General features: G+C 48.0%; 1 protein-coding gene across 1 annotated transcript; it reads right to left on the bottom strand.

The window, feature by feature from the left end:
* Positions 1–1,490: 1,490 nt before the first annotated feature.
* Positions 1,491–13,323, bottom strand: KLHL35 (kelch like family member 35). Its single transcript, XM_054839943.1, has 7 exons — positions 13,142–13,323; positions 10,368–11,258; positions 8,237–8,421; positions 7,543–7,661; positions 6,863–7,051; positions 6,002–6,190; positions 1,491–5,189 (listed from the first exon to the last, which is right to left on the bottom strand). The coding sequence occupies exons 2-7, from the start codon at positions 11,255–11,257 to the stop codon at positions 5,001–5,003; spliced, it is 1,761 nt and encodes a 586-aa protein (XP_054695918.1). The 5' UTR covers position 11,258; positions 13,142–13,323; the 3' UTR covers positions 1,491–5,000.
* Between the last annotated feature and the right edge of the window lie 7,266 nt (positions 13,324–20,589).

Genomic DNA, 20,589 nt, shown 5'->3' on the forward strand with positions numbered 1-20,589 from the left:
TGTCATCTCCCACGAGTAAGCCTTGAGTAAGCTTCCTGTGACAAAGCTTTGCCTGAATGCAGCACGCTCAGCCTTGCATCGCACAGAGAGCACTGGGTGGTGAAAAATATTCCCCAAGGTGCCCACTGCACTGCTGGCTCTCACCTCCTGCCAAAGCACAGACTAGTGACCTCATCATGCCATGGTAGACCAGAGCTGGAGGCAGATGGTTTCACTCCATGCAAGAGCAGGTTCAAACTTTCTTTGAGACAAGTTCTGCAATTCCTCCTTCATTTATCACAGTTCCCAAGAGCATAATAATTTGGGTAGAACTAAAACATCTCTTTCAGTAATGCATGTAGTCTTGATGTAAAGGACTTTCAGGGTAGGAGAGAGGCTTCCTCCTAAAGGAAGCCTTTTCCACCTAAAGGTTAGGTAGCTACTTCAAAGTAGTCATTCAAGGTGTCCCTCAAGTCCACCAAGAGAGAGGCAGCTCCAGTGGTCTATTCATCTTGCTCCAAGAGACACATCTAAGGTAAGGAGCTTGACTCACTCTTCAGAGGTGCCACTTTTCCCTAGTGACTTTGGAGGAGGCTCCAGTTTCTATCTTTGAGGAGTACACTGGACTTTCTGATGGGTGAAACCTGAAGCTTATGAACCTCCGCTCAGATATATAAACCCTCATTTAGATTCATATGACTTGACCTTCCCACAATTGGGTTTTGCTTGCTGGGAAACTGGAGGACCCAGCAATGTCTGTGAAGGCACCTACATGACACTCAGGTCATCAAGACTTGGTATTAAAAGCGTCTGTGCCTTCTTTCTGCTAAATATCACAGACTGAGCACAATGTGATCCTTATCCCAGTCCTGAATAATTTTGGTGACTCTACTCTGCTCCTCAGGATTTTCACGTGCTCCACCAAGTGGATCTGCTCCCACAGTCCCTTCTCCACTGCAATGACAACAGTGACCCTGTGCAGCCCTCTGATGTCATCCCTCTGCTCACACATCCCAGAATCACGTCTCTGCTAACAGCGTCACACTGGAAACTATTTCAGCTGCGTCTCCACTCTAGCCACCAAATCCTTCTCTGGACCCTTGTCCACAGGACCCTTCTCTAGCTCTGGGTGGCATTTGTTTCTTGCCTAGTTGCATCATGTCATTTGCCTTCATGAAAAAGATATTTTTTTTACTAGGTAGCAAAGGCTACCAAGCGGTTCGGCTTGCTTTCCTCAGCAGCCCTGTCCTCCAGGTTATTTATAATTCTCCTAGTTTGAGTGTTATGGACAAATGTTACCAGTCCCTGAAGAACTTGCTGTCTACACCATCCATGTGATTTGTTTACAAAAAGCTTTTTCTTCCCTCTGGCTCCCAGCCAAAATGCAAAAACACCCAAAATAACATAACTGCTGAGAGAGGCAGCATGAAAACCAAAAGGATGGGGGGAGGAAGGGATGGTTTAGGTACTACTTGGAAGTGATTGACAGTCACTGTTTTGGAGTGGAAAAAAAAAAAGAAAAAAAAAGAAGTCATTTATTTTGTTTTTAAAAGCTTAAATACATAAAGCTGATACTACTGCACATGCTTTGCAGATGATCACTACTTTCTTCTACATCTTTTGCTATACAGAGCTCCCACAGCAAGTCTGTGCATTGCTGCAAACACAGCAAGGAGGTGCTTTACATGTGGTCTGAGAAAAGTCTTCTCAGAAACTGAAGCAGATTGTAGTGGCAGTTTCATGCTTTGTGTTCTTCTGCCGCACCAAGGAAGAGCAAGAATCAGCCAAGACAAATAATTTTTCTTTTTTCCTAGAAATACTCTTTCCTCCATTCCAAAATACGAGTAAAATTTTCCCCATCCTTCAGCTGAGTTTGAATGACCCAAGCACCTTCTCCACACTGACTTGGCCGTGACTCCACCTAAGAGTTAAAAATACCATTCCCTGCAGACAAAAGAGCAATACCTTGAACTTCCTACTTGCTTAGACTGAGAATTCAGGTATTCCAGACAAAGGCTAGGACACCTGAAGGATGGCACTCCCAAAGCTCCTCTGATGCTCCATCAACAATATATTTTTGGAATGCCATGAAGTAATATGCGCAAATGAAATTCCTGCAGCAAAAGCACTTAGGAGTCAAGGTAGATATTTATTTCTAAATAAAACCAAGTTAAATTCCTTCCCTAACCCTCCCCTGCATGCGCACAGCCCTTACAAAATACAAACACATTTCAGTGGTACAACGAATATCAGGACCAAGAACGAGGCAAATGTTTTTGTATCTATGCCACAACTTCCACCAGCATGTTACACCTATTGCAACACATCACACATGTCAAAAGCACATGGGAAAGCTGACAAGAATGCCTTCTACCCTTTTGAGTGTGCTTACCTCTACAGGAATAAGGTGTGAAGTACGGCAAGAGACTTCCAGGAGGCATTAGGAAAATCTGGAACGAGAAGTTTTAAGTGCAACTGCAAAACTCTTTCTTTTTCCTATCAAGGCTATTTCTATGTCCAAATATATTACTATGTTCTTTTCAAGAACAAGAGCACGAAGACCTGCCAGCAGGCAAGCAGGATACATCTGTGTTCACAGCCCTATACTATATATCTTAGGCAAGGCAGGAATTTGACACGAGGACCATGCTTTTACAAGACCCGATTCCTCGTGATGTTCACCATCCTCAGCTGAGCAGACTTTGCTCAACACATGCCCTTGCAAGCTTTGGGTGCGCTTATTCTCTTGAAACACCAGCAGCGTTTTCCAAAGTGCAGAGCAAGAGGAGGGACATGCTAACGGGACAGTCTGTGGAGAATTAAGAACCCCCTTGGCCATATGAATCATGGGACGAGGTGGAGCTGCTGGGTCCCAAGCCAAACACTTTGAAGGGTGCCCATACCAAAGCGGTGAATTGCTTAATGCACAGGGGAACGGTAAGAGAGGTGGACTGTGATTTGTGGTCCTCAGGAAATCAGACTCTAAGAGGGTAAGGGTCTCGCTGACCCTGAAGGCTATCACAGCATGGCTTGATGTGTTCACGCTTTCTTTTGTGCCAATTTAACTAACCGAAGGAAAGGTGCCAGTTTCTCCTGAAATCTGCATTCTCATTAAAGACCCAACTGTGGATGCAATTTTATTGCAAATAAAATTGCCTTTTCCTAGCATGATTTTCCTTTTTCTCTCCTCATGGGAATAACCTATACCAGCATTGAATCTCCTTTATATTGCTTAAAGGACACATTGTGCTGCTCATGATCTGATAAAAGGGCTAACCCGCATGCACAAGCCATGAGGAGAATTTGAGGCTAAGAATGTCCAAATAGTGCACCTTAATGAACAAGATGTCTGTGATATGAGACTTTCCAGACATGACTATGAGGAGCGTAAGGTACATTTCATGCAATGAAACACCTTGCTCATCGCTTGGGCAATGCAAGAGCACACATTTCCTAATGAGAAGAGGAAATCATCCCCCCGCCCCAGTTACAGCCAATTTTGGTTCTTCCGCAGGGACTTCTTCTTGCCATGTTTTACAGGCAAATCTGATATCATCATGAAGAAGAGGTGACCTTCTCAGAGTTGATAGAAAACAGGAGTACTAAAGAGGGCCAGAACAAAAACAGCAATATGGGGGAAACAGGCAAAACCAGGAGGTTTAAGATGATTAAAATGCCCTGAAAAGGGGCCAGTGGACATAGCTGTTTCCTCTGCTTCAGAAAGAAGTCACCACTGGGGTGAGGAAAGGAAGACGCAGAGAAAACAGCAGCCAGCCAGCAGCCTGCTGTAGAGGGGTGCACCCTGCAATGTACAAGTACGGGGAGTTTTTAAGAGACCCCACTCTACATTTGGCAGCAGCTAAGTCCCTAATCGAACAACAAGAACATTTACTTGGACCCATCAGAAATTACCAGTTCCAGTCATGGACTAAAGACACCAACATCAAAAGCTATGGCTACTCTACCAAATTGAATGTGCTCAGAATCGTTTCTAGACCTGAGACCAACCGGCTTGGAGCAAGGCAGTCTGCGTCATCGAACGCTTGCCCTTGAAATGAGCTCCACATTCAGGCTCCCAGGGACTCTGTATCAAATCTGTTAAATATTGAGTTTATTTTAATACTTGCTAGCATACTCCAGAGCCAGATGTGATTCTGTGGCTACCATGCTTCAGGTCTTCATGCTTAATTCCTACACATTAATATTCCCCTACCACCACTTTCCAAAGAAGGAACTCTTGGCTGCATTAATCGTTGTCACAGTGTTCACAAAGACACAGTGAGACAGCAGTCCAACCACAGAACATGTGTGAAAAGAGACAGCACTCTGTACTTTAGGGAAATAGACTCTCATACAGCATATGCAGAAAGGAGGCAGAGCTTGGACTATTTAAGCAGGCTTTTGGGGATTTCCTGGAGAAATTTTCTTGGGATATCAGCTTTGAAGTCTCAATCTCAGCTCTCCACTGTAATGGCACTAGTTCATGGACATTCATGGCCATTTAGGTCACCACTGTGGTTTGATACAGGGTTCTACAGAGCAAAATACACAAATATCTGATACCTTTAGCTAAAGAATTGGATCCTGTAACTGCAATTGTTACTGCAATAGTCTTGGGCATCAGAAAGGAGCAAATACGTGTCCTTGCAGGACAGTGAGCTCCTGTTGCCAACATAACAGAAAACTATATCTATAGCCAGAAAAACCTAAGTAAAGGTCGAATTCAATAGTTCCAGGGGCTGCGGGGATACTTGAATCTTACTGCGGCAAGGTCTGCGATGCAGCTTCACACAGCCCAGCACCCTTTCATCCTCTGACCTAGATCAGCATCAAAGCCACTGGCATCATGAGGCCAGGAAAAACAAAACAGAGGCTGCTCAGGCGCTGGCTGGAGCACATCATCTTCAGTGGCTCGTATCGCCCTACCCTGCACAAAAGCGAGACGTCTGTCCACATGCTGGGTGGTCACTGTCTCAAGAGGAAGCCCTGGGTGGGAGGTGGATGCAGTTGGAGCCCCGTGGTCATCTGTTCATGCGTTGCAGGATGGTCACGCAGCCGTGATAACTGGTACAGCGCTGCAGCGGCGGCTGCTGCTCCACGCTCCCCGTTACCGGGTCGAAAGTGAACGCTTTGTCCGTGCCTTCCCCATTCTCATCTCGGCCACCCAGGATGTAAATCTTCCCTCCGCACACTGTCAGGCCACAGCTCTCCTGGAAAGCAGAAGGAAAGCCCAAGAGCTGAGGAGCAAGCCTCCGGCTTTAGGCAATGGGTCTGAGCAGGGGGGTGAGTCATTGCAACGGGCTCAACTCTCACCTGCCCAGCAGAAGGGGGCGAAAGTAGGTAAGATAAGTGATGTCTGGTTCTTGGGGTGCTGCAATCTTACTATTTCAGTAAACGTTTAGGCACTCGAAATGCTTCAAGCCAATGATGGGAGCGTTGCTGTTTCTGGCAGTCCCTCAAGCACAGCACAAGCTCACAAGCACACTAAGAGCCCAGAGCCAGCCAGCACCTCCCTCTGAAAGCCACTTACACGGGCATTTTAATTCAGATCGGGATGAGATGTGTCCCGTCATTCCTCTTCACTGTGCCACAGGTCACATTGCAGCAAGACTTTGGAGTGCAAAACTGTGATGACGCTAAACCAAGTTACACAGCCACCACCGGTCCATGGTTCAATCCACAGACCAGACTAGAGCCAGTATAACCCTGAAACACATAGCGTGGAGAACAGGTCCTCAACACTAATGGTTTCACCCTACAGATCCACTCCTCTGGCATTAGTAACTAATGTACACCCAGCCTCAGCAAGAAAACTTGGGTTTGCTGTAGGAGAGACATCCTCCAAGCAGTATGGACACTGATGGCAAGTACATATTGACTTGCTCTGCAGAGGTCACGTTCACATGCTCAGAGCCAACCCACAATGTATTTTCCTTGCCTTCAAACTCAGCAAAGCACAGATGGCTCCTAGTCTACAGAGAGAGGGAAGGTTCTGAGCTTCTTTCCTAAACCTCTTCCTTACCAGCGGCCCAGGGAGGGTGGCCACTTCTCGCCAGCTGTCTTTCCTTGGATCATAGCTGAAGATTTTACTGAGGAGTCCACCTACAACATAAATGATGTTGTCCAAGCAGACGGCACTGATGCACCTCTGGTAAAAAGGAGTGGGAGACAAGAGCGTCCACTTGTTGTTCTCTGGATCGTAACACTGGACCTGGGAGGAGAAACACAGCTATGGGAACAAGAATTTACCACATCTCCCTGCTTGGATGAAGCTGCTATTCACTAGAAATAAAAGTGCATGGGGACAGAAACACAGATGGGAGCTTCAACACCCAGAGACCAATGCGGTGAGCAAAGGGATGAGGGGTTCTAGCATTTCCTCTTGCATTCAAGTCTCCCAGACAAACTACAAGCCTCCAGGGTGGCTGTCCTTGACCCAGACAGCACATGGTTAAGTGTTCAGAGATGGAGCTGACAATGATTGACGGCTCTTCCTGTGGCACAGGAGACCAGAAGCATCACATCTGGCTTGCAGAGGTCTCCTCCAGGCTGCTACTACTGTTGCTACTTGTCTGAAGTGAATGCCCACAGTGTCAGAGGTTTATTCCTGTGGTGCCTCAGGGCTGACCAGGCTTCAGAGCAGAGCAGGCTCTACTGAAACCATGTCTAATATACTGTCTGCTCCTGATACCTTCCCTCTCTGGTCCCTTGGCTCATTGGCTTCCATTTAAATGTATGATTTGTCATCTTATTATAAGGGAGCCTTCATTAGTCTTAAAAAAAAAGGCATCCTTGTAGCTTAAGGACAACCCCATTTCCCTCCACGTTCCCTGGAAAACCTTCTTTTTTAAGTCTCTGTCCATTCTTGATGCCCCAGCAATACCTTGTCGGTGTTAGCAGTGTCATCCACAGCACCGCCCAGCACGTAGAGCTTGTTCAGACAGGAGACCACAGCCGCCGAGCTCACAGCTTGAGGCAGCGGAGCCAAGGTTGACCAGCTGTTGGAGAAGGTGTCATAGCACTCCACGCTGGAGAGGCGGTAAAAACCATCAAAGCCTCCCACAGCGTAGATCTGCCACAAAAGGAGCAAAGCAAGGCAATTAGAAACTCCTGGACTCACCTGATGGGCTACACTGTCACGGCATACATGAGGGGAGGCTAGGACTTTGCCAGAAGAACAGACACTAAGCCACGGTAAAACCTTGGGCTTGGATTAGATGACCTTTAAATGTCCCTTGCAACCCAAACCATTCTATGATTCTGTGAAACACCCCACACTGTATAGCTTTCACCCAAAGACAACACAGCTATCTGCAGAAGTCTTGCACCATCCCACGGCAGATCTTGTTGCTACAAATTATTTGTGTCTGCTTCAGGTGACAACACACACCCAACTGAAACCAGTGATGTCTTGGTTATGTGCTAGTTGTTCTCCCATCAATTCCATCTCTAAATGACCCAGAAGACAAACACTGACTGACAGTTTCTCATTGTACAGGGCAGCAGGAGAAGAAGAGGACAGTGCTCCACATGGCTTCTTCCAAAATTCAGGCCACTGCCTACCTTGCCCTGAAGTGTTGCCATTTTGTGCCTCCATCGACCCTTCTGCAGACAAGCAACCTTGATCCAGACGTTCAGCTGGGAGCTCAGCACCCAAACATCGTTACTGCTGATGTGTCCTCCTGAAAAACAGAAGGATGGAGGGCTGGTGCGATCCCAAGGACAGTCCCATCACTTCACTACACCACAATATTGCACCGTTCCTCCATGCAATGGAACAATTCAGGCCAGAATATGGTTATTGGCTTATGGCCATGTAAACTCAGCTTCCCAAGGGAGATACTGTCTGGACTTCAAGGCACTTGTTACACTGGTCTATCCCTTATATACAACTCATCTGATAGGCATTATATTTTAAGTGAGGGACAGGTAGGAGACACTGATGTTTTAGGAAAACCTGTCTGATAGCACACACCAAAACCAGCTTATTCCATAGCTGAACACTTTTGACAGACGCCCAACAGGAGAGAAAGGGGTTTTTTTGATACTGCTATCCTCCCCCTCAAAAGTGAAATTGTTCCTTGGGACAGCAAACTCCAAACCACCTAAGGAAAAACTTCACCAAGTGACTTTTTGTTCCAAATCTGCGATGCATATGAATGAGTCCTAGTGAATAGACCTAAGGAGTGGCTGTCCAAGCAGAGGTCATGCTGTTCTTTGCAACCAGGAAGGGACCACCTGGTCCAGAGCATCTCACCTGATATGTACACATCGTTCTTCAGTGTGCAGGCAGCAAACTCTGACTTGGTGTAGCCAGGCACGCTGGAAAGGGCTGTCCACTGCCTGCTCTTTGGGTGGTAGAGGTCTGTGAAGGGCAGCTTCAGAAGGCCTTTCTTATCACAGCCTCCAATGATGATTATGACTTCTGCCAGCTCCATGAACCTAGACCATGAAAGGCATGGGTAAGTCCCCAGGCCAGGTTACTCCTTTCCACCATCCCTCCCATCCTATGTAGGATTGGCAGCACAGTCCAATAGATAGAGCAGGGTCCTCTCCTGCACCTTTCCCTTTTGTTTGCACATTCAAATCAAAGGCACCTCTCAGCTTGGGTGGGAAGGGGTCCAAACTGCATAGGGGAAAAAAAATGGGAATGACCTTTAAAAGTCCTTCATGAGATTGCCTCCTACCGCTCACCCTCCCCCTTCCAGCACAATCAAGACTAATCTTCAAGGCACAGCCATGAGCATGGAAAGCTGTTCCTGGCAGCCCGCCTGCGGCAAGCTCTCTGCCTGGAGAGAGACGTGTTTCCAGGAAATCTCACTCTCTCCAGCCCTAATAGCAGCGAGCAGACGAGACAGCAGGGGAAGGAAAATCCTGCCAACTAGTAGGTGGCAAGAGAGGAACGGCTCTGTGGGAGGGGAGAGGAAGGAGGAGGGTGAAAGAGGATTTGAAAGACTTGGTCCAATCCCTCTGCCATGGTTTGTGCAGGCTGAGACAATTCACTTAAGACCAAAGCTGTAAAAGGAAGGAGGTAAAATGTGAATGCTGGGGAGTGGGATTTATCCCCAGTGAATTTTAGCTGTTTGCATCCTTGAGGAGGTCACTGTGGACCCTGTAGTTGAGCAGTTCTATCTGTAATAGCCTGTTGTGGTACTCAGCACAGAGATGATGTGTCAAACCATCTCTTCCACCTGACAGAAACATGCCCTAAAATGCCAGGCAGGGACTTCTGAGATGCACTGGGGCAACCTCTGTCCTTCTGCCCAGGATGCTCTGCTGAGCAGCAAAAAATCTGTACTCCTTGGGCTGAAGAGCAGGAGAGCATAAGAACCTGGTCCTGCAGCCCCGTGGTCATGAGTGTCCTCTGGAAAAGGACAGGAAGCCTTGCAAACCAACTCAGTTTGATATGGCAACCCACCCTAGAGCAGGGGTGTCCATCAGCACTCTGACCAAGCACACCCTAAGGGACCTGCAGCACCATGAAGAAACAGCAGAGACTTAAAACATGGCTGGTCAAATCCAAACTTCAAAGAGGTGCAGATTTACACAGACACACACCCATGGAAATCACTTTTTCTTTGTCTCCTTCACTTTACACTTGCAGCTGCCTGGGCCAGCATCTTTATCTTCTTGCTGTTCATCAACAAATCAATGGAAAGACAAAATAATAATAATAATAATTTGGGTATGTCCAGGCAGCCACCTGGACAGTAATTGCTTTTTTTCCCCTGGACATTAATTCCTGTCCCTGCAGCAATGCCTTTGAGTAGGCACAATGCTGATGGCCAGGAGGACAGACTGGCCCAAGCCTTCCTGCCAACAGACAGCCTGGAGAAGGTGAGAGAGAGATTCAGAGAGGTGAAATGAGAGCAGAGCAGTGGCAGAGCTGAGAATGGAAAACAGGTCTCAATCCAGTGCTCTACCCGTTGGTGAAAGCAGATAGAAATGCAGAGCTACAAACACCCGTTCTTGGCCTTAGTCTGGACAGATATCTGGATAGCATCATTGTGCAACCAGACCAGTGTGAGTAGAGCACTTCCTGCCAGAAAAACGTGTCACGTGCATTAGTGCAAACTTCACAGGAATCCTTTAAGCCAGGCAATCACAATTACGGAAACAGGGATGCCAAAAGTGAAGCAATCAGAGGAAAATTTAAGGCCAGGTTGGATGGGGCTTTGGGCAACCTGGTCTAATGGAGGGTGTCCATGCCCATGGCAGGGGGGGTTGAAACTAGATGGGCTTTGAGGTCCCTTCCAACCCAAACCAGTCTGGGATTCTATGAAAAGAAAGGGAAAAAAAAAAAAAAAAAACCAAAACCCCAAGAACTTCCCTCAAACAAAGATCCATGAACTTAGGCCATGTAGGTCTAGGGAAACATTGCGGTTTACCTTCTGGGCCTCGATCGCAAAGAGCTGACCTCGTTCCCGAGGATGTAGTACTTGCGGGCCTCGTGCAGTAGAGGAATGCACTCCTTGGAGTCCTGGATGAGTTCATCCATTTCCACCTTCTCCAGGAAGTAGGTGGGGTCGAGCAAGGGCAGACGTACATGCTCAAGGAGGTCCTTCAAGGCTCCCTTCCTGGCAGGTATGTCATGCCGTACCCAGCGCATGACGGCTTCGAAGACCACTTCCTCCTTGGGGACCACCAGCTGCTCATCGGACAGATATTCAACCAGCTCCTTCACACCCATCTCCAGGAACTCTTCATGACACGACACCTCCACAAAACACTCCAGCATGAACCTCTTGCTCTTTTCTGTCAGGGATGCGATGGAGAATGAATCAGCAAACTTCATGATACCCAAACAATTGCATGGGTGAAGTTGGCCTTCAAGGAAGGTGACACAAGCATCTCTGAGCTTGGAGATCTGCAGCAAATCAGACAGTTCCAAGATGCCTTCAACATTGTCCTCCTGAATGATAATGTTCCCCCCATACATGTAGTCAAGAAGGAGAGACATGGTGGAAGCGGAAATCTTCTGGATATTAATGATATTCTGGTGGCCTTCCTTGAGATCGCCACCAAACATGGCCCGGAAATACGTGCTGTTGGCTGACAAAGTGGCACGGTGACATGGGAATTCTTGTCCATCAATTAATAGCACCACGTCTGTGAAGATGCCACTCTGCCGGTAGGAGTTTAGTGTCTGGAGGATTTGCTCAGCATGGCAGGACCCACTGCAGAGCTTCATGTGCAGTTTTTCTTTGCTCGGGTCCCGCGTCACATTTTCCAGGCTGCTTGTCCTGAAACTTGATTCTTCTTTCATCATTCGATGCATCCTGATTGGGAAGTGGTTAAGGAGACAAGAGAACAGCACACTATTAAAATATCTTGACTTCAATGTCCAACACTGTCGTGATTTTGCATCTTTCTCAGTGCCACGAGGCAGCACAGATTCCAGTCACAATACAGTCAGACTCTGCCCCTTCATCCGCACACATGGTTCCTCCTCAGTAACCAACATTTCCTCCAAACCACAGCACAGTGATGGTCACTAGGGTATTTCCAACCCAACCCCATCTCAATACACAAATTTACCCCATCTCAGTAGACAAATTTCTGCTTTTAGGAGACGTTTCTTCTAAGGCAGTTGCCTCGCCCAACCTACGCTGTACTAACACCTTGACACCATTTCTTTTCTTTCTGACATCTCACAGCTCTTATGAACTGCTTTCCTCATCCTACCAAAGGCAAGCGCTCCACAGTACAGCCCAGCTGGGAGCAATGCAGCATTTTGACTTTTTCTATCCACTACGTTTCCCCAGATCTTGGATTCCAGGGAAAAAAAAGCAGATGTAAGGATGCGAGATCAAGATTTGCCAAAGGCAGCTATCACAGGACCTGCCCAAAAGCAGGGCAGATGTCTACATCTGACATACCTTTCTGCTAGATTTGTTCTCCAGATGATTTTAAATCTTTCCTAAAGGACTTCATAGTGATTGCACAGTGGACTTCTCTCATTCGAGCTCCAACAGTTCACACTGACAGTGTGAGCAGCAGGACCCATCCTGAGCACCCATGTGCAAAGAGCTGCACATCCAAAAGGATGATCCCTGCTCAAGTCAGGGAGAGGTGGCCAGATTGCCTCTAAAGAATAATCCCTGGGGAGAAGGGCCTCTGCCTGCAGAGGTGGGGTCTGAAAAGCAGAGGAGCATCTTGGCATTGAAACAGTGACAAGAATTGACTTTCTCTGACAACAGTGAGTGAATCAAAGACCCCAAACCCTCAACTACTGCCTCGACCATCCTAGACCCACTAACAGGTTGGCTCTGCCCTGTTTCCTCCACAAAAGTCTTCCCTGACCCATCACTGTTGCACAGACCCAGATGCTGGGGGGGGGGAAGAGTGAGGAGGGGATTGAGCCTGGGTCTCCTGGCGCTTGCCCGACTGCTCTCACCAGCTGAATGTTAAATAAAAGGGGCACAGCAATGCCACCACCACCCTGAGAAAGTGTCACCATATCCTTTGTGCCTCCAGAATCCCCCAGCAGTGGGGAAATCACCTCTGCCTGTGACACAGGGGAGCTGCAGAGACCTAAAGAGCAGTGAAGCAGCATGACAAGCCCTAACTAAGTATCTAAGAAATCCCACAGGAGTGGGTGAAGGGTCTAAACATCCCGAATGCCGCTGATGGGTGCTCAGGGCTGTGTACAGGAGGGAACCGCTGTTAGTCGGTTGAAAGTGATTCAGGGAAGTTACAACAAAGACAGCTCTCTAGAGATGCCTTTGCAAAGAGCACTGCAGACTACACGTTTTGCCAACACACGCGGCTCCAGCCAAGAAAGAAAAACACATTATATCCCCACTTCTCTCCATGATCCGCACAGGTTTTCAAACCGTCAGAGTCACGCACAGCTCCGCTCAGCTCAGTGCTGGGAAGAAATAGCTCAGGCTGACCTCCTTACAAAGAAACACCCCCCATCCCTCCCCAATTAATCCAAATGCCCTTCCCCAGCTGACATCGCTCCTGTCTACCCATGAGACAAACGATGTCAACTCCAAAGAAAGACTGGGCTTACCCCATTGCCCTCACCCATGCACACTCCTCTCTGGGTCACCCTCTCCATCCAAGTACCACACAGCAGCAAATGCTGCATTTTTTTTTTTTTTTTAATTTCTTTTGCAAGCCTCCCCAGCTGCTAGTGCAAGAAGTCCAACATTACCTGGCCCACAGGTTGTGTTCTCCAGGTGGGACCTAGCGAAGACTCAACTTCCCTCTCGGAGAACTCCCATCCACGTTGGGGCTCTGCGCAGAGACAGGTCCCCTCTGCAAAGCACGCTCAGCCCTTCACTGGCAAAGCTTGGGGAAGCACAAAAGCATCCCCTTTATCCTCACTGCCGGAGAGGTGGGGGAGAAATCTGCTTTTGTTTCTCCTGAATGACATGCCAGAGAGCTACAGGGCATTAGCCATGCAGCTGTCAATAACAGCCAGCCAGGGAGGAGCCAGGACCCAGGGAAAACCCATCGCAGCTCAGGGAAAATATATCACACCAGGGCAGCTTAAGAGGACCGAGCCATCTGGAGAGCAAATTGAGGTCCAGGTGGAATGATTCATTTGATAGAGACTCCGTCTCACTGGAAACCACACTAAAGCCGATAAATACGGCTCTGTGAGCAAAAAGATGCCTGGAGCAGGAACGGATTGGGTCAGGGAGGAGCTGCAGTCCCCCTCATTAACGTGTGATAATTAGGTAATTAGGTCCTTGAGGATGATGAGGACAGAAGGGGAGGTTTGCCCCGTGTGGCTTTCTGCACCCTCCCCTCTAACTCGATCCCAGTCGTTGGCTGAATTTTTAAATGCTCATAGCAGGGATCAAAGCAGCCCTGGGGAACCTCCACAAAGTAACCCTTGTGCTGAAGATTGTCAAACCCCCAAATGTGATGCAGCCCGCCTTCCCTCCCTTGCCCAGCATTGCTGTGAACAACTTATATTATTTCACACTAGACAGAAGAGAAATATTAATAAACAGCCCCTGCATATTGTCATCTTAGTGAAATTGCCTTTCTGCGGGGCACCACTGCCGCGTTTGCTGGCTGGCTCCTTTCTGCTCCTCTCCCATCGCTGGGATGCAGGGCACAAGCTGGCATCCTGCTTGCTCCCAACATTTGCATATGAATCACTGGCAACCTGGAAGGGACTATGGTTTCCCAGCCCGTGCAGTGGTCTGGGAGGGTTGGGGAATTTGCTCTTAGGACCTTCCACCCTAATAGACTTGGCACTGCCAGGCTGCACCAAGCAAGGGTGCAACCATGTCTGCACACGGATGGAGCTAGAGGTGACTGGGAGTGGGTCATCAGGACAAACGGCAGCACAGCACTGATCCTGCTCCGTGGTGCACACCAGAAAGGTCTCCAGAGTGTTGGAAACTCTTTAGCAAGATTGCAAAGCTGTCATCTCCTTGCAGCCATAGAGCATGGGGCTACCAACCTGTTCAAACGTCAGCTTCAAGCAGTGTGTGCAGCCCCAGGGGTGGGGGGCAGCTACTAAGAGTTATGAACACAATGAAAAGGCTTTGCAGGGTGCAGCTGTCTCCATGCTCATGCCAAGTCACCTATCAAGTGGATTTCTACAGCCAGACTGCACCGCACTTGGCCCTGCATCTCCTCGTGTGATGCCAGCGTGCTCCAAAGCAGCTGTCACTCTGCAAAGGCTGTGCTACAACCCACGCTTGTGGCCTTTTTGCCTGAAACTGAGGGCATTAAATACCCCATAGAGCTGCAAGAGGATGTGGAGGTGTTCAAAAGGGGCATCTGCGAGGCAGCACCAGAGGAAGGACGCCTTGCGCAAGAACAGGAGCTCAACGTCTCCTTTGTTCCCTGTGCCCTGGGTATTCTCCCAGGGTAGATACAGATACCAGAAGCAGTAATTAGAGTCCAAATCTACTGTAAATCTCTTCTACACATTTAAAATACTCAACGTCTGGCACATGGAAACCATTAGGCACAAAGCCACAAGCACTGAAAAGATGCAGAAGGGAAATACAAGTATATAGGACCAGGAACTCCAGGCGTCTGCTGGGGAAAGCTCTCTGAATGTAGGACCAAAGCTTCCTGAAGGAGCAGCAGAGTATGCATGTCAGGAGAAGGAATAGGAGAGAGAAGGGATGCAGCTAAACTGAAGAGTAAACAAGGAAAAAAAAAATAGAAAAGACAAGAGAAAAGGTAGAAGAGAGTTTTGGATAAATCAGGTAACAGAGCCATGGTGAGACATCTTGAAGGAGATGATCACTAGGACTTGGCCATGCTGTAGTCTGTACCTCCCCACCACATGCCCAAGAGGAAACGCATCCTATCCAGGACAGCTGTCTATGCACTCCTGGCAGCACCATCCATGGCTCCACTTTGCCATAGAGAAAGTCAGGACACCCTCTTTTGACCCTCAGCCAGTTAGCAGAAGTGAAGGGCAGTCACCAGCCTCTGAGAGAAGAGAGAGAAGCAGGAGAGCCAAGTAGACGAGTAAGGGCAGAGAAGTAACTAGAACAGAAACAGGGTCCAGAAGGAAGAGAGGGAGAAAACTAAGAGGCTTAAGAGGGGAAAAAAACAACTTGGTTTCCTATTTCATATATGGTCAATACTCACACTGAGCTTGAAACCTGGTCAGGAGCTTCAGCCAAGAAAAGGTTGCTTGCACCAAGAGTGCAGAAGAACCACCAGCCTTCGGCCTCATGCTGCTGCTGCTCGCATTACGGCTAGAATTTTCATGCTGAGTTTGAACTTTGAAAGCTCCTAGCCACTGCATCGTATCAAGGCTTCAGCAGAGATACGAGTGATTCTTCTTATGGCAGAAAACTGTGTATGCCTAGGGCATAGTCACATCAGCATCACCTCCCAGACCCCAGGACTACACCACTACTGGCAAATTTAAAGGGCTGGAAAGGTTCCCGAATACCCTGAGAATTATCCCAGCTGTACCCCTAAGCTCTCATACATAAGGACGGTTTTGGAGAGGAAGAAAAAGAGTTAAATAGCACAATGTTGGCTGACCCAAGCCACTTGGGCTTAGAGCCAGCAACCAATCCTCAGCTCTTTTATTTGAATAACAGTAACAGCCTACATGACCCTCATTTCTATCCTTTCAACTTTTCAATATCTTTCCCTAGGGCACAGCAACGCCAGCCCCCAGTTCAGGATTATTCAATATTGTAGGTATCAGGAGCTCTACTCCTTTCCCTAAGGGAATTTTATATTTAACACTCAAATGGTATTCCCAGAGCCAGTCAAATTCATGACACGGTACTGACTACCCATCACCAACCAGTGAGATAGTGTTGTATTTACTTTAATCCCTTTCAACTATCAGTTAAATGCAGCCATTCAGAGGCTGGAGAAAACAGCTGCTTAACAAAGAACAATCCCATGCTGACCCAGACCAGATCCCCTTCTCACCCAAAGTACCCTCTGTCTGCAGCTGGGAGCAGATCCTGAGGTAAAGAATAAATAAATAAATAAAAATTAAAAAAAACCCCAACCAACCAAAACCCCCCCCCAACAACAGAGCAAGCACCAAGCAAGCCTTTCCCTTAATATACACATTTAGCAAAGAACTGCTCAGGGACTTCCCAAGCTGGATCTTGCATCCGGACTCCTGTGTTTAATAAGTGCTAATGGATGTATGAGCCATTTATTCCTCTTTGAACTTATTTACGGTTTTTGGCCTTCACAGCACCCTGGGGCAATGACTTGCATAACGTTTGTGAACAATAAATTCCTTCCTGTTTGTTTGGTTTAAAACTGCTGCTTGATCGGTTCTACGGGTGCATCATTGTCCCCCTGTGGCCACAAACACTGAAAAATTATTCCGCAGTTACTGTTCAAGACTCAGGTCTGCAGTCACCTCCTGTCCACATGACTGCTTTTCAGCTACTGTCTTATAAAACCTGGATGGGAGAGAACCATAGAATCATGGAACAGTTTGGGTTGGAAGGGACCTTTCAAAGGTCAGATTGCTCCCCAGCAATCTATTGATGCACAAAGCACAAGCTGGGGCACAGATGATAGAAGATGGCATGAAGGAGACACCTTGCTCAAGCAGACACTGGGCTTGGAGCAAGCATTGCCCCACCACACCTTTGCTGAGACATCAAGATACAAAGTACGTAAAGTTTGTTTTGCATCAGCCAGTCATAGTGACACCAGACTGAAACATCAACACTCACCCAGCCCCAGAGAACTGGAAATTTTCACCTGAGCGACCTTGGTGTGAGCAGCTTAGCCCCAAACACCGCTAGCTGCAGAAGGGGTGGTTGGAGTTGGGGTTCATGGAATCATCGAATGGCTTGGGTTGGAAGGGACCTCAAAGCCCATCCAGTCCCGCCCCCTGCCATGGGCAGGGACACCCTCCACTAGCCCAGCTTGCCCAAAGCCCCATCCAACCTGGCCTTCAACACTGCCAGGGAGCCAGGGGCAGCCACAGCTTCTCGGGGCAACCTGGGCCAGGGCCTCAGCACCCTCACAGGGAAGAATTTCTGCCTCACATCTCATCTCCATCTCCCCTCTTAGTTTAAAACCATTACCCCTTGTCTTATCACAGCAGGCCCTACTAAAAAGTCTGTCCTCAACTTTCTTATAAGCCCACTTTAAGTATTAAAAGGCCACAATAAGGTCTCCCCAACTCTCTCAGCCTGTCTCCAGAGCAGAGGTGCTCCAGCCCTCGCATCATCTCCATGGCCTCCTCTGGATTTGCTCCAACAGCTCTGTGTTCTTCTTGTGCTGGGGACCCCCAAGCTGGACGCAGTACTGCAGGGGGGTCTCACCAGAGTGGAGTAGAGGGGCAGAATCCCCTCCCTTGACCTGCTGGTCACGCTGCTGGTGATGCAGCCCAGGACACAGTTGGCTTTCTCGGCTGCCAGCGCACATTGCTGGCTTGTGTCCAGCTTTTCATCCACCAGTACCCCCAAGTCCTTCCCAGCAGGGCTGTTCTCAATCCCTTCATCTCCCAGCCTGTATTGGTACAGGGAGTTGCCCCAACCTACGTGCAGGACATTGCACTTGGTCTTGTTGAACCTCATGAGGTTCAACACAGGCCCACTTCTCGTGATTGTCCAGGTCCCTCTGGATTGCATCCAGTCCCTCCAGCATGTTGACCGCACAACACAACTTGGTGCATTTTCTCTTGGTGACAACACAACTGTATCAATCTCAAGGACAGATCTCCAAACCTCCCTTCTGGTCAGATCTTTAGCTTCCTCATGAAGCACAAAAAAGCAGAGACACAGGGACAAGATCAAGGCATCACCGTTTTGCAAGTGATTCCAGAACACAAAACAATGTCACAGACTGGCAGGGGAATACTGACAGTTTATTTCACAGAGCATTGCAGAGTTTATTTTGGTCTAGCTCTATTTTCATCAAAAAAGTATCATCCTTTTAAAAAAAAAAAAGGTAGCAAATATTCAGGACGATAATGGTAACAGTCAGTGCATTACGCATAAAGTTTGGGTCTCATCATAAAAAAAGAGAAAGAAAAAAGTGAATTATGAAAACAACTCTTTGTTGGATTGCTTTAAACACTCCAAGCTTTTAAGCACTTGACCTTTCAATAAAGTCATCTCCAAGGATAAAAACGGAACATGCAGGTGATTATCAACAGATGCTGAGATTTAACAACATCTCTCACTTGGCAATGACAATCCACCGGGAATGTTTCAATACAGCACCACATTAAAAGGAGAAGCAACTTTGTTCTCAAAAGCCTTCAAATCCACCAAAATCTTGCAGTTCTGCAGAAAAAACACACCGTGTATCACAGACTTGAGAGAGTACCATACAGAAGGAATAGCATTTGGGGAAGGTAAGAGGGAGCACGGACCAGGGTCTTATTCCACTTACATTCATAAAAACCCAGGGTAGATGCAAAGGAATTAAATTCTTGTTTTGCACTGCTTAGGAGGTGCTTGTTAAAGCATCACAAGTTTTCATTATCAATAGGGGTATTGGGGTATTTTTCTCTGACATAGATAAGTTCGCCACTTTTGCCCCCAATTCTTACACATTAAACCCAAGACTTCGGGGTTTCAAAATGCTGCTGGAGTACAGCTTAAAGATACAGCAGTTCAGTGCTGCCAAAACAAGAACAAACTGCTTGAGGCTGTTTTTATCATGGCTTATTTCTGGGCCTTTCCGAGCCTGCTTTGGGTGTCAAATATGATACACATCTGCATCCCCCAGACCGCCTTCTCCTCTGCAAGGTGACTTCTCCACTCAGGGGCTCTACAACCCAGCTTGGCCAGCACCTGAAGACTCAGCCTCAGCTCTCATTCCTTCCAAACAACTCTGATAGTCCCATCGCCTTCAACGTGGCTCACACCAAGCTTCAAAGGAAGCTTGGACTCAATGGGATTTCTCACGTTGCACGTTGTGTCGACCAAGATCCAGCAAGGAAGGGAACAACCCAACACCAGAAGGCCACGGGGACTGAGCCAAGACCCATTCAGAGCTCCGGCAGCCTTCCGGCTGGCTTCAGCTGCCTTGGGAACCAGCTCCGTGTGAACAGCAAAGTGACCCAAAAACAGGCTCCTCTTCACAAGGCCTTGAAGGTCAAGAGCAGAGAGCTGAGAGTTTCAAGGAGGAGATAAAACTCACTGTGATCTACTTGGTTTCTGAGCTTTTTTTTTTTTTTTTTAAACCTCTGGTCTCTGATTTTGGTTTAAAGCCTTTTGCATTGGAAATGTGCTGATGAGAGGCTCTAGCCTTCACGAGCCCGTCAGCATCTGCTGCGAGACCGTCACTCCTTTGGAGGACGCAAACATGCAGCTTTAAGGATCCTGCTTTTAAAGCAAGGAGGAAAGGTCTCCTTGCAGGAATAAATTATACTCCAGGGCTGCTTCGCCTTCCAAACTATTTACAACTCCCTCACCCATGGGCATCTCCTTGGCCCAGAGAAGGGCAAGCTCACACTGCACCACCACCTCCTTTTCCTACGCGGGTGCAAGGACAGGGAAGCAAGGAGCGACTGCAAATGCCACTTGGAGTGGCAGGCACTTTAAGCCAGATCTGAGCAGTGATGGTGCCCATGGCATTGCTTTTTGCAAGCCATCTGGGCTCCCAACAGAGCCCAACTCAGGGAGAAGATAGAAAGAAAGAAAAAAGGGGAGGGGAAAAAAAATAAAAAATGAAAGCATTGCTGCCAGCAGAGGCCAATCTACAGCCACCGCTCTGGATTTGCCTTCAAGACTGCAGCAGGACATTTCAAGAAGGCCATTCCCCTGCAATCATCCAGACTTTGGGGAAGGAGGACGGGACAGGGAGAAGGTGCCCAAGTGACTGAGCCAGTGCAACCCCTTCCCTGGCTCTGAACTTCAGCAGGGAAGAGCAGTGTTACCTCCTCTCCTAGGAAAGCTTCTCTCCACCAAACAGCCTCCTGTTTCTTTAGAGCTAAAACTTCATTGCCCAGGAAAGGGAAAGGGGGGGAGGCCAAACGAACAAAAAAAAAAACCCCATAAAAACAACACTTCACGAGAACATCACAACATTCAGCTACACAGTCGCTGCACCAAGGGAAGGAGTGGAGCAGGGCAAGGGGGAGAAAGGGGAGACACGTCCTACGTGTTTTTCCCAGAACCCCCCAAAGGGACTCAGGCTGTCACATCAAGATTCAAATAACTTCAGCCA

The sequence above is a fragment of the Grus americana genome, chromosome 1, assembly GCF_028858705.1.
Source record: "Grus americana isolate bGruAme1 chromosome 1, bGruAme1.mat, whole genome shotgun sequence".
NCBI lineage: Eukaryota > Metazoa > Chordata > Aves > Gruiformes > Gruidae > Grus > Grus americana.